The sequence below is a fragment of the Pseudorasbora parva genome, chromosome 24 (assembly GCF_024679245.1).
Source record: "Pseudorasbora parva isolate DD20220531a chromosome 24, ASM2467924v1, whole genome shotgun sequence".
Classification (NCBI taxonomy): domain Eukaryota; kingdom Metazoa; phylum Chordata; class Actinopteri; order Cypriniformes; family Gobionidae; genus Pseudorasbora; species Pseudorasbora parva.
In genome coordinates this window covers 20,387,884-20,401,107 of record NC_090195.1, presented here as the reverse complement: position 1 = coordinate 20,401,107, position 13,224 = coordinate 20,387,884, and the positions used below count along the sequence as shown (strand labels likewise).

General features: G+C 36.9%; 1 protein-coding gene across 1 annotated transcript in view; it reads right to left on the bottom strand.

The window, feature by feature from the left end:
• The window catches only part of terf1 (telomeric repeat binding factor (NIMA-interacting) 1), a 17,089-nt gene extending 3,865 nt beyond the window's left edge, over nucleotides 1–13,224 (bottom strand). The window contains exons 1-10 of the mRNA XM_067434627.1: nucleotides 12,681–13,224; nucleotides 11,963–12,149; nucleotides 11,715–11,816; nucleotides 11,045–11,169; nucleotides 8,733–8,819; nucleotides 8,505–8,654; nucleotides 8,026–8,135; nucleotides 7,726–7,764; nucleotides 5,412–5,509; nucleotides 5,005–5,075 (exon numbers count right to left, since the gene is read on the bottom strand). Coding sequence (XP_067290728.1) covers nucleotides 5,005–5,075; nucleotides 5,412–5,509; nucleotides 7,726–7,764; nucleotides 8,026–8,135; nucleotides 8,505–8,654; nucleotides 8,733–8,819; nucleotides 11,045–11,169; nucleotides 11,715–11,816; nucleotides 11,963–12,137 — 957 coding nt within the window. The 5' untranslated portion in view covers nucleotides 12,138–12,149; nucleotides 12,681–13,224. The remainder of the gene's footprint in view (nucleotides 1–5,004; nucleotides 5,076–5,411; nucleotides 5,510–7,725; nucleotides 7,765–8,025; nucleotides 8,136–8,504; nucleotides 8,655–8,732; nucleotides 8,820–11,044; nucleotides 11,170–11,714; nucleotides 11,817–11,962; nucleotides 12,150–12,680) is intronic.

The window sequence follows — 13,224 nt, the reverse complement described above, 5'->3', positions numbered from 1 at the left end:
TTAATGTAGGCTAATTGTTCTTACCATCTGTTGCCTAGTTTACATTTTGACTTACAATTCTGGTTATCTGCAAAGTTAAATGTCATTTTTCTGAAGCAACATTCTCATCAGCTTTGATGTATTTAAATCTTCATATTTATGATATTTTTACCTTTTATAAAGGACATTTTTCCCTAATCTTATTAAATATAGGCTTTGCTTCAGCTTTCCCTTTATATTCTTAAATTTGATTAATAAAATAATTAGAATAAGATACAATAGGGTTGTTACCAATCAAATTAAATAATTAACACTGAAAAATTACAACTGCACTAAATAACTGCACTAAATAATGCTATGAGATTGTTTAAACTAAAAAAAGTTAACTAAACCACCAGTAGATGCCGGCAGGTGAATCCTTATGAGAGAGTCATTGAGTCGATTCGTTCAAACGGCTGATTCGTTCATAAATGAGGCAGTCGTTTATGAATAGGGCATTGAATCTTTGATTCAGTAACGCAGTTGCTGTGCAATACGTTATGGTTCGGATGTGGAAATCTGATCTTGGAAATATTTTCGCTGCTGAAATAGAACAAAAGCAATAAAGCAATCAATAAAATGTAAGTGACTTGATGTTAATTAATTGTTTATGGAACTGTCAAATGAAATCAGTGTCACATTTTCTGTCGTGATGGTATTCAGGAAAAACACACTCGTTGGTCGTGTCATGTGATGTTTTTTTAACTGTTATAAAATATAAAAACTAAACATTTAGAATTTTTAATGCAGTATGTTACTGAGTTTCTTTGTGTGAGCGGGGCTGATTTGTTTCCATTTCTCCTCGAGAGGCTGCGCGAGCCTCAACAGCGCAACCGTCAATTCATTAGCCTATAACGTACATTATATATTATTATCCGGGCAAGCCTTAATCTCGAGCCCTGAAACTGATCAGAAAATGTAATGAAAATGTAACGAAACTTTGTAGAAATGTAGTGGAGTAGAAAGTATAATAATTGCTGCAAAATGTAACGAAGTAAAAGTAAAAAGTATGCACTATTTATTCTACTTAAGTAAAGTACAGATACGTGAAAAATGTACTTAAGTAAAGTAACGAAGTATTTGTACTTTGTTACATTCCACCACTGCCCCAGACCATCACTGACTGTGGGTACTTGACACTGGTCTTCAGGCATTTTGTCATTTCCTTCTCCCCAGTCTTCCTCCAGACTCTGGCACCTTGATTTCCGAATGACATGCAAAATTTGCTTTTATCCGTAAAAAGTACTTTGGACTACTGAGCAACAGTCCAGTGCTGCTTCTCTGTAGCCCAAAAGTGGCTTGACCTGGGGAATGCGGCACCTGTAGCCCATTTCCTGCACACGCCTGTGCACGGTGGCTCTGGATGTTTCTACTCCAGACTCAGTCCACTGCTTCCGCAGGTCCCCCAAGGTCTGGAATTGGTCCTTCTCCACAATCTTCCTCAGGGTCCAGTCACCTCCTCTCGTTGTGCAACGTTTTTTGCCACACTTTTTCCTTCCAGACTTCCCACTGAGGTGCCTTGATACAGCACTCTGGGAACAGCCTATTCGTTCAGAAATTTCTTTCTGTGTCTTGAGGGAGTCAATGATGGCCTTCTGGACAGCAGTCAGGTCGGCAGTCTTACCCATGATTGCGGTTTTGAGTAATGAACCAGGCTGGGAGTTTTTAAAAGCCTCAGGAATCTTTTGCAGGTGTTTAGAGTTAATTAGTTGATTCAGATGATTAGGTTAATAGCTCGTTTAGAGAACCTTTTCATGATATGCTAATTTTTTGAGATAGGCATTTTGGGTTTTCATGAGCTGTATGCCAAAATCATCAGTATTAAAACAATAAAATACCTGAAATATTTCTGTTGGTGTGCAATGAATCTAAAATATATGAAAGCTTAATTTTTATCATTACATTATGGAAAATAATGAACTTTATCACAATACGCTGTTTTTTTAGAAGGACCTGTATACGTGTTTTCTTCACAGAAAAGCTCTGATTGGGGGATTTAAATGACTGAAATCTGGCAACCGCAAGCACGAACGCTCTTCTTTCCTCCGACAAGACCAAAACCAGTGGTTTTTGTTCAAGTTTTAATTTTTTTAAACTATATTTTACACTCGTCTTTTTTCATCAACGATATTGCATGTTTATATAACGTTAGTCACACTGTAGGCTACGCAGTGACTGTGATGTACTCTGAAACAAGCATATAAAAACATTTACTTCAGTTCTCAAAAAACTATTTTATATATATATATATATATATATATATATATATATATATATATATATATATATATATATATATATATATATATATATATATATATATAACAAAATGAATAGAAGCCTTGTCAAATGACTATTGGTTTAACTTATACGTTGGAGAAGGGGACATTAGCAACTAAACATCAACTAAACTAACATAGTATGATATGCGTATCTATGGCTGTATTTTGTAATACAAAATTAAGGTGGCCCAGTAGTGCAGCCATACTAAATTAAACCACAACACAACGAAATCGCCCCAACACAACGGAATTAAACCACAACACAACGGAAATGCTCCCGACCTTGAGGGGCTCTCGGAGTGCAAAAAAGTTAGTTTTCCTTGCCATTGCTCTAAAAATTGGCCAGTCTTACAAATATGTAAACACTACGATCAGTTTAAGTGTGTAACCATTAAATATTGACATGAAATATCAATTCAAAATCACGTGAACATTTTTACTCGCGATCACGGGGCTTGATGCCCAAGAGAACATCTGCCAATTCAACCAAGTGGGAAATGTATAATTTTATGAATTCAAATTTCAAATGTTTAAATGTCCAAATTTTAATGTTGTGCATTTTTGAGTAAGTTTTTTTGAATACAACAAAGCTGTGGAATTTTAACATGTCTGTTTTTAAATGTTAAAAGTAATTTTTATTCATAAAAATTATGTTTCAACTGCATGGTTGAATTGGCAGACGTTCCCTTGGGCATCAAGCGCAGTGACAGCGTGTAAAAGCATTTGCGAGTATAAATATGCAGCTATAATGCATGTAGATGATTTTGAATTGATATTTCATGTCGATATTTAATGGTTACACACTTAAAATGATAGTAGTGTTTATATATTTGTAAGACCGGCCAATCTATTGAGCAATGGCAAGGAAAACAAACTAAATTGCACTCAGAGCCCCCTCGTGGTCGGGAGCATTTCCGTTGTGTTGTGGTTTAATTCCGTTGTGTTGTGGCGATTTTGTTGTGTTGTGGTTTAATTTAGTACAGCTGCACCGTACAAAATAATATTAACCTTTGTCATTAGACACACTATTTATTTAATTTTGTATGAGTTTCCTATTGTTACTGTACTAGCATCTTGCGTTATCTAGACAATACTGTCTCTCTAAGAAACTTTCAATTTAATCAGAAATTTGTTTAAACAGTCAAAAAGTGGATAAGTCACTACTTACAAGAATATATTTGTAATTGACCCTTTCTTCAGTTTAAGACGCTGAGCGAAGCTTGCTTGAAAGGGGCAGAACAAACAGACTGAATCGTTCTAAACAGTTCGCGTCTTAAATCAGCGCCGATCCCACAAGTTACTTTAGTTACTCACTTTCTGATATGAATGACACTCCCTCCGACTAGAAATAAACTAATATATTGAATTATATCTTGTAACTCCAACAGTTCACTGAACTGAGACATGTTTTGCTAAGAGAACTGATGAACTCACGAGCAGCTGATACTGAGCATGCGATTGAATTGAGGAATCAACTTTTCCTTGAGCTTTTGATATATAAAAGGTCACGGTAATATAAGAATATCAAAAAAGGCAGGTCCAAGGCACTCAGTCAGATGTAAACGAAAGATAAGTAGTCTGTAATAGGTGCTCTGGGGAAAGGGAAAAATCCAATGACAAAAAAAGGCAGGTCTAAGGCACTCAGTCAGATGTAAATAAAGTAAGGAAATAATTAAAAAGCCTTTAGGTATGGCTTAAGTCATTTATTTATTTTTTTAAAACAACGTTGCTTTGCCCTGATGAAGACTATTGTGAGTCGAAACATGTTGGCTCTTGTATTCTAAAATGACTTAAGCCATACCTAATAAACGCTCTGCGAAATTGTTTGTAAACAAATCTCCGGTCGATGCTGGATTTGGATCTGACAGGAATGGTGCAACACATGTGAGTAAAACGTGTTTTTATATGTAATAGTACTGCATTGTTATAGATCGTTTTGCTTATGTGTACGTGCCTAACAGAGTATACATTTAGCATGCTGGACTCGCAAAGCCCGGCAGGCCTATGAATCTCATTTATATTCCGTCTCTCGAGTTGAAGGGCGGCACACACTTCGAACATGTATGTGCACGCAGTTTGTGCTTATATCGTCCGATCTTGCGGGCTATGTTTAATATAAAAGTAATAGTCCAAACAGTCACGGGTCAATGAGAAATAAAACATTGTGTTTGTTTGATAAAGACGTTTACGAGCCCTGTGATCGAGAAAATCATTCCGGTTGCCGCTTCTCCCTCATTCTCTCCCCTCCGTCATGTGAACTTAAGCTCATTAAATATGCAAATCTTATCCAATCCTAGCTGTGGGCGTTTACTTCTAAGTCTCCAGTGCGTCACACCCATCAAAACCCAGCGTTTTGGAGAGAGCCTCAAAACCAGTGTAGAAAATAGCCTATTACTTATTAGTTATGATGTTTTTGAATGTAAAAACTACATGAACATCATTAGTTGACCTCAGACAACAGTATAAAAAAAATTAAAAAGCCAGTTCATGACAGCTTTAAAGTTAAAGCTCTAATCCCCTCCCAAAAAACATCCGTTAGTGCCTTAGTGAAAACTTCAAGAGAAGCTGTTAACCCCCCCCCCCCCCCCACACACTGATTTTCAAGATTTCCCCCCCACTGGCGTGTAAAGGTACAAAAAAACAAGTCGTAAGTAAGAAAGTAAGGACCAGCCCCATACACACACACACACAGACGATAACTCACCTTCCTGGTTTTGCTGGTAACACTAATACTGCTTTGTAATTCCGAAGGGCTACTACTTCTCCTAGAAACCTCTGTGTGGACAAAATGAGTGTATTAATGGTTAGAGATTTTTCATTTGAATTAATTGCTCCAAACCCATATGATGTTATTTCTACAGAACACAAAAAGAGAAATTACTATTGATGTTATAAAGAACATACGATCATCTGTGAAAATGATGAACATGAACTTCTGCATTGAAAAGATCTACAGTATGTTAAGTTCTGTCTATTTTCCTCATGGAAAAACAACATAGATAGAACATGAAAATTAGCCTCACCTGTATGTTGTTAATTACCTTTAACAACATACAGAATTACAAAATAATCAATTAATCCACAAACAAAATCCACTGGATGAGAACTTACTGCAAATGGAGGTTCTCTTGCATGTGGTTCGCTCTTTCTTTGCCGTTTCTGGTTTCCACGGGTCATGAGTTTGTTTGGAAAGAAGTCTCCTTTTGGGTCTGTGAGACATACAGAATATACAATTTAATATTTTTTAATTTGTATTCAATTATTAAAGTAATTTGTATAAAACAATCTACAATTAGAATGAGTGATAGAAAATAAGGTGGCCGTGTCATCGATGCCAGCGCCACTTGAAAATTATTGGTCACTTTTTTTTCCTTCTCCTGTTTGTCACTTACAGTGTAAGCATATTCTTTACTTGGAATCATACATACAATAATAATACAACTGCCACGTACGCCTACACACATGATAAAACAAATACAGCTCAACGTCAAATCCAGGTCTGGTGATCTCTCGTCCTTTATTGGTGTCGCTCGTCCTTATATGCCTCCGAGCTCCCTCATGAGAGAACATGAGATCGGTGTGGCTCGCAGGTGATGCTCATTCGCCATCACACCCCGGTCTCGCTCGCTCGTCCACCTCGCCACAGAAATACTGCACATATTTTTTATCCGCACTTCTACCCGCCCGCACAGAATTATCCACCCGCATCCCCGCCCTGTGTATTTTATAAATGTCACAATCCACCCGTTTTAAACACTTTTATGCCCGCGGGTACCCAACCCATTGCAGGACTCTACTGTTAGCGGGGCAGCAGTAAACACAAACACACACCAGGCATGTTCTATCTAATGCATCGATGCTGCGCAGACCAACCCGCATATGATATCAAAAACCGCGTGAGTGAATCAAAAGCATAAGGAGTGTTTGCTCTCGCTGTACTTTTGATGTCACGGAGATCAGGCTGCACAGCGCCGATGCATCTCGAGCAAGTCTTCCATCAACAATGCCGAACGCTTGCCTTACTATTGATTCACATGGCTTTATATGACATCGTATATCATTGGCATCAAAACACAGCGAATCCAACACATTCATGCAGTTTGCAGTAATTTGTATAGATGGTGATTACAAACGAGCAGCAGCTTTTAGCTCCATTAGCTGCTGTTTAAAAAATGGTGGATCTCAAGTTTGTGTTCATCTTGTTGACCCACCCCCAGCGCCTGACGTAATCAGTTCTTACTTCTAGCCCAGCAATGTTTTGGCGCTACTTAAGAACCACTTTTCCTGGTTCGGAGCTGGTGCTTTGGCTGTGGTAACACAAAGAACCGATTTGAAACTAGGCTAAAAAGGGTCTTGTTGCTCTCCCACGTGGAGAAGAGCGTGCATTCAGCGCTTGCATCTCCCCGTTATGGTAAGAGGCGGGACCTTTCCGGGCAAAGTGTGCTAAGCTGCTGTCCAATCACAACACGGGAAGCGCTGGCCCAATCAGAACTCGTTACATATTTCTGAAGGAGGGAGTTCATAGAACAAGGAAATCATCAGGCCGTTTTTAGGACAGAGGAAACAGCGCTGTACAGATAAGTAAATTGCGTGAAAATGACTGTGTTATTTTACACGCGAAACATGAACTCATGTTACATTGCACACTGTAAACATAATCAAAGCTCCGAAAACGTGAAGAATGGGACCTTTAACTCAAATTAGGATATAGACATATGCATAATGTTTATATTTGATCGTTCAAGAGTAACGTTAGGCTAATGAGCATAGAAATAACACATTCAATACACTCGCGCGAGCGCTGACAGGCAGCAACACACGCAGCCTGACATTGGAGTTCGGAGTTTACATCACTGTTATTAACTATTTTAGTGCAATCGGGTATATTATACTTTTATTTGGTTATTGAGCAAGATGGTGAGAAAGATTCGCCTTCGCGTTCACGAATCACGACTCAACTGAAGAATAAAATCTGTTTTATGCACCTGTGGGGTAATATCAGCATAACACGAAAGCTGATTGGCTGCAATATAAGTGGCATGCTTGTCTAATGTGTAGTTGTAATAGAGCGAACAATAGTTGGTCTACAAAAGAAATAACTACAAACACCACGGAACAAACACACACGCGCGTGCTGTGCGGGAGGCGAGAGCATTTCAATGAGGTAGCGTTACATGGACGTAGGAAAATTAAGACCTGTTTAACATTATTTAAGACCTAGAACGCAATGCTTCCGCGAATTTAAGACTTTTTAAGGCCTTATATGTTGATTTTGAAATTGAATACTTTTTAAGACTCCGCGGGGACCCTGCTATATGATTATAGTTATTGTTCTTGGTGGGAACAGGCCTGTAAACAGATGTGAACCGCCCTGTTCATATATTGTAATGTATACTGCTGTTAAAATAACATTCAAGGCCCTCACCTGATATTCAGCACCAGTGGATCCATCCGTTTCTCATTTCTGTATGGAAACACCAGCACCAAATAAATAAATAAAACTATAACTAAACATACATTTTCAGTTGGAATGCACATTAAATTAAAATTTAAAAAAAAAAACACCAAGTCTCTACAATTAAGGAATTTACTTTAGAAAAAATGTGTATTAATTATATAAATGACCAGAATTTAATGTTATTTAAGAAAATGTTATTTCATATTTACACAGAAAATAAATACAATGAAATAAATAAAATGTTGTAGATTAAAAAAATGATTTTACTCTTCTGACTGAATTGACTCTGGGCTGGATGGGATCCTCTCACTTCTGTCCTCTTCAGATAAAGTTTTCTCTGATCTCTCATGACGTGCTTGAACTACTTTTGATGCTGCCTAAAACAAACACACACACAAACTGGTGATGAATTCACATTTCTTATTATAAGCAGCAAAATACATGGTCTATAAATCACAGTCAAAGTAACCCATTAGTAGCAACATGACTGCATATTCAATATGTTGCCACCAAATCGCTACTTTTTTTCGGTTGTTATTGAGGGTGAAGTTAACAGCAATATTTCAATACACTTATGAATGAAAATACAATTCTAAGAGATCATTAGGCAAATTCCTAGTATATACGGTAACCAGTCAATGAAGCCCATTAGCACTGGAAGTACCTTTCCCACAGGATAGCACACAAATCAAACGGTTTATCAGAAGGTGAAAACTTTTGTATGCATAATAAAAAAGGCCCCATACTTCAAGTAAGAAAATGGAGGAACCTTCCAGGCTGAATGCATCGAGGAATATGTCAATGTTCTCCAACAGCTGGTTGAAGGTTAGGTTCATCAGAAGCGGATCATATGTTTCTTTCTTACTCACAATGGCAGTAAGCTTTCCTTGTAGTTTCTGAAACAGACACAAAACGATGCTACTTTGCTGCACTGTAAGAAAAAGCATGTTAAACTGTAACAGGTAAATTCACACCTCGGGTATTTCAGTGTTTTTTTCCAGCCACTGCAGGGTTTCCTTTGCCAACTGCGTATTTCCTTTCTTTATACACACAGCGACAGACTTGGACACACAATGAAAACACTCATTTAAATTTGTATTACTTCAAGTCACCATGAAATTAAAATGAACAATTCATGTTTTATTATTTTTATAGAATATTGCAGTAGGGCTGTTACAAGCATTGGTGCTTCAGTACCAAGTCGGTACTGAAATTAAAAAAATGTGATGCTACCAGCATTTTTGTAGTACCGATTATATTCAGTTTGAATATATTTGCGTTCAGTTGCTTCCGTGTTTATCTGTGAATATTAAACGGCTAAATACTATTTAAATATAAATCCTGCATATTCCGTGTCTCGGTGTGAATGAATGGTGCAGATGTGTGGTTTAATTTGCAGCTCGCATGCGCACACACAACACTCTCTGTCTTATTAGCATCTGCCATGTCACTATATGAGGACATGAATACAGTAGATCTGTTTTAAAGTTGTTTCTCATCGATTCGTGCAGTGATGCTGTACTCACTTGATCATGAAAAATAAAATTATGTGCAGCGCCAATCTGTCATGTAGGCTACATAGACTTATAATAACACGATTATAATGTTGTAAATGATCTGTGGTTTCGTTGCCCGTGCATTAGCTTTGTTGTTAAGGGAAGAGCATTCAAAATGAGTTTACCTTTCAAACCATAGCCTGTAAAAAACTAGCATGGCCAAGTTCACTTGCGCATTTGGTCATTTTGGGCAGATGTAAATTGTAATAGGCATATATCTGATTAATCTCATATAGGATGGGTTTGATTGAGTTTATTAAAGGTAGGATAGGTAAGAATTATCTAAAATACTTTTGTCCAAATTTGTTTAAACTTTCTTTATATAGCAATAAATAATTAAAATGTAAGTACTCTAAAAAAGAGAGTATAAAAATCAAGTGACTCTAGACTTTTTAATCTGCAATAAACACCGCTCATTATTTTCGTTCGGGACCAAGCAAGTGATTGGCTTAGGCGACTGTCACGCTCTCTCGCTACCATGGCGACCACCGCTTTCGCTACAGGATCTGCCCAGACATGCGCGCACCCCGGCCCTAGGAAGAGCAAAAGCATTCAAAATGCATGGTGCCGGGTTTTGCAGTCAGCGAAGGCAAAAAATGCAAAAAAAGGAAGACAGTAGGCCTAAATGTAAAGGCAATGCACAAAAAGTCTTTGGATAAACAAAGAAATCAAACGTGAGTAAATATCAGCGTGGCTTTCCAACGATGTCGAGAACTGATGGACTTAAAGGTCTTAAAGGACTTCATCACAGTATAACTGATGTTATTGGAAAAATGTTTTATCAATGCTACCCGTTTTTAGTTTTGCCTTATAAATATAACTAGCTGGTTACCGAATTAAACAAAAATATATTTTAAACTTTACCAGTACCGCTATTCTAGCTTGATAGCGAGTACTAAAAGACATCTTATTTGTTTATATTCATACTGATAAAGTTATATTTTTATATTACATGTGATTCTGACATGATGTCACTACATGCACATCGCTCCTCTCAGGTAAATAATGCGTCTTCCAGCTGGGCGCGGTCGGTGTAGCGCGTTCATGTATTTTGGGGGCGTGGCTTTGGAAAGAGCCCAGAAGGGAGAGGTGAATGGAATGAATGGAAATAATGAGCTGTCTTTAAAACAGTCGTGAAAGGTCTACAGACACTCAATTTTTATAGTTTCCTTTTTAGAGTACTTACATTTTAATTATGTATGGATATATAAAGAACGTTTAAACCAATTTGGAAAAAAAGTTTTTTAACCAATTCTTACCAACCCTACCTTTAATTCTCTAGCAAAGTTCTGCGGGGTGGTGTATTCAGTTTCAGATCAAATACAATGCCCGATATCATTGACTGGGTTATTTGAGACGGTTATTTCGTTTCTTTTTCAAAGACATTTAAGCATCATAATCTAGAAGTTATTTTTTTTTTTATAGTCATCTAAAGATTTATTATTTATCCTTATTTTTAACATATAAATACAATAATTTCCTTATATACAAAATCAAGACTCGCCCTAAATATTACTTGTTCCAAGAAGCTATCCCACTCTGATATATACATGTCCAAACAGTGAAGAAAATATGATCAAAAATTCTGTTTCATGCTGACTTTAGACCTATTAAAACCATACAATGTTAAAGCTAAGTCAATTCACCTTCATTAAAGAGCTTTACACAATATAGATTGTTTAAATGCAGCTTCACAGTGATAAACAACTGTCACTCTCAAACATACATACCTGAACAATCAGTAGCGTCTTGATCTTGTCATGCAAAGCTGTATCTGAAGCTTCCTTTAATGATTCCCAAATCGGCAGAGCTGACATCAAAGGAGTGATTTGAGTCATGCGATCATAATGAACATCTTAAAAACACAACAGATGAATGGGTAAATGTGAAAGTTACAGACCAGCTGATGAAACAGTCACTAAATTGTCTTATATATTATATATATATATATATGTATATATATATATATATATATATATATATATATATATATATATATATATATACACACACACGTGTGAAAATGTTTTAAAAATACCTCCAACAGTACAGTACTAAATATATATATATATATATATATATATATATATATATAGTTGCCTTTAAAACATTTTAAATGAGGGATGATCACATTTGGGGGTCCGTTGAATCTAAATTATTGAAAACCCCTGCTCTAGACAAAAAGGACATTAAATATTCAAATTTCCATTATTTTCCATGACCATGAGAACCCATCCTGGATTTACATTATAGCTGTAAGTTACAATGTCCAGGTAAGTTATTATTGCTATTGACTGTGAATGACTCAGTATATTTCTTGTAAAAAAAACCTTTAAGCCAAAGCATAATATTTTATGGCATATAGAAGTACACATGACCAATTAATAATGTTGTCATTACCCAGGTTTTCCCCGTCTATTACTCTGGCAAGGAGGCAGCAGATCGTCCTCTGAGAGGGAAGAGCTGACCTGTGGGAACATGACTCGAGCTCATCCACCAAAGCTGCGGAAAGCACAATACAACATATGAGAATGCAAAACTAATGCCATTTCTAATAAGTAAGACAGACTAAACAATAAAAGCATCTAACGTTAGAATTAATTTTTGAGGTCCCTTAAGTTAGCAGAATCAAAACATATTAACGTTACCTTCAAATATTTTTAAAGCTTTATGAAACTCCGACGCAGATCTTGCTTTGAAGTGCCGACATAGTGTCGCGAAATAATAGTCGATCATCCATGATTGAACAACACTTTCGACTTCATCTGAATTAGGTTTTTCAGTTGAGCTAGAGATCTCATGAGATGCGCACTCCATCTTCATGTTTGTTTATACCATAGACTGTAAAAAAATATGGACGTAGCGTCCGTGACGTCACCCATAGGATTCTGATAAGCCGTTCTGAAGCTGAAAGTAGGGGCGAGCTGGGCGTTGCCATCTTGTGAGCGAGTCATCGCGTGTCACTCCCGGATAACAGAAAATGGGCAAAAAGGCGGGATGTGCGCGGAGCTGAGGTGACGCAATAACTATAGACGGCGGATAAATGGCTATCCACTTGTAACCACGCCCTTAATTATGCAGAACCTTAAGGCTTTATATAACGTAAACGAATGAGTTATAAAAAAATTCACCCCCCTCAGAGTTGTCATGAAGATCAAAATTAGCCTTATAAGCCAAAACCACAATTTGTACCAGGCTGTAAACATGTTTTTTTCTGCTTTAAAGTTGAGAATTTTAACATGGGGCTCAATGAGATTCTGCTCCCTTCTGGAGCCTGTCCCTAGTGGCCAGTTGAGGAATTGCAGTTTACATTACTTCCGTATTGGCTTCAAGAGAAATCGCGGGAGGTTGCCGCTTGGTTTATACAGAAATAACAACAAACATTGGCGCCAACTGGTTCTTCTTCTTCTTCTTCAATTTTATTGGCGGTTGACAAACAACGAAATGGTGTATTACTGCCACCGACTGGTATGGAGTGTGGAACAAAATGACACGTTCTCCTTTTTATATTCTATTCCATAAATTAGCCACTTTCAGATATTGAAAAATAAAATAATTACATTCATTTCCTGAGTTATTTTGTAAAATATCTCCCAATATAAATCGCATTTTGATTCTTTCTAAATTTTGTATTAAAACCCTTCTTTCAGTCTCATATTTCTGACAGTAACATAACATGCTCCACTGTTTCTTCTTGCCCACACAATTCACACTTTCCTGTATCATGTTTATTCATTTTATAAAGTATGCTATTTAGACTCCAAATCTCATCCATATTATTATCTCTTCTGTTTTCCCCTGCACTTCTCATCTCTCTACTTTCCTTTGAATCCTGTAAAACCATCGACCTTTCTTCTCCTGATCCCATTGCTTTTGCCATCTTTCCTTCAACCTTTTCTTAATAATACTC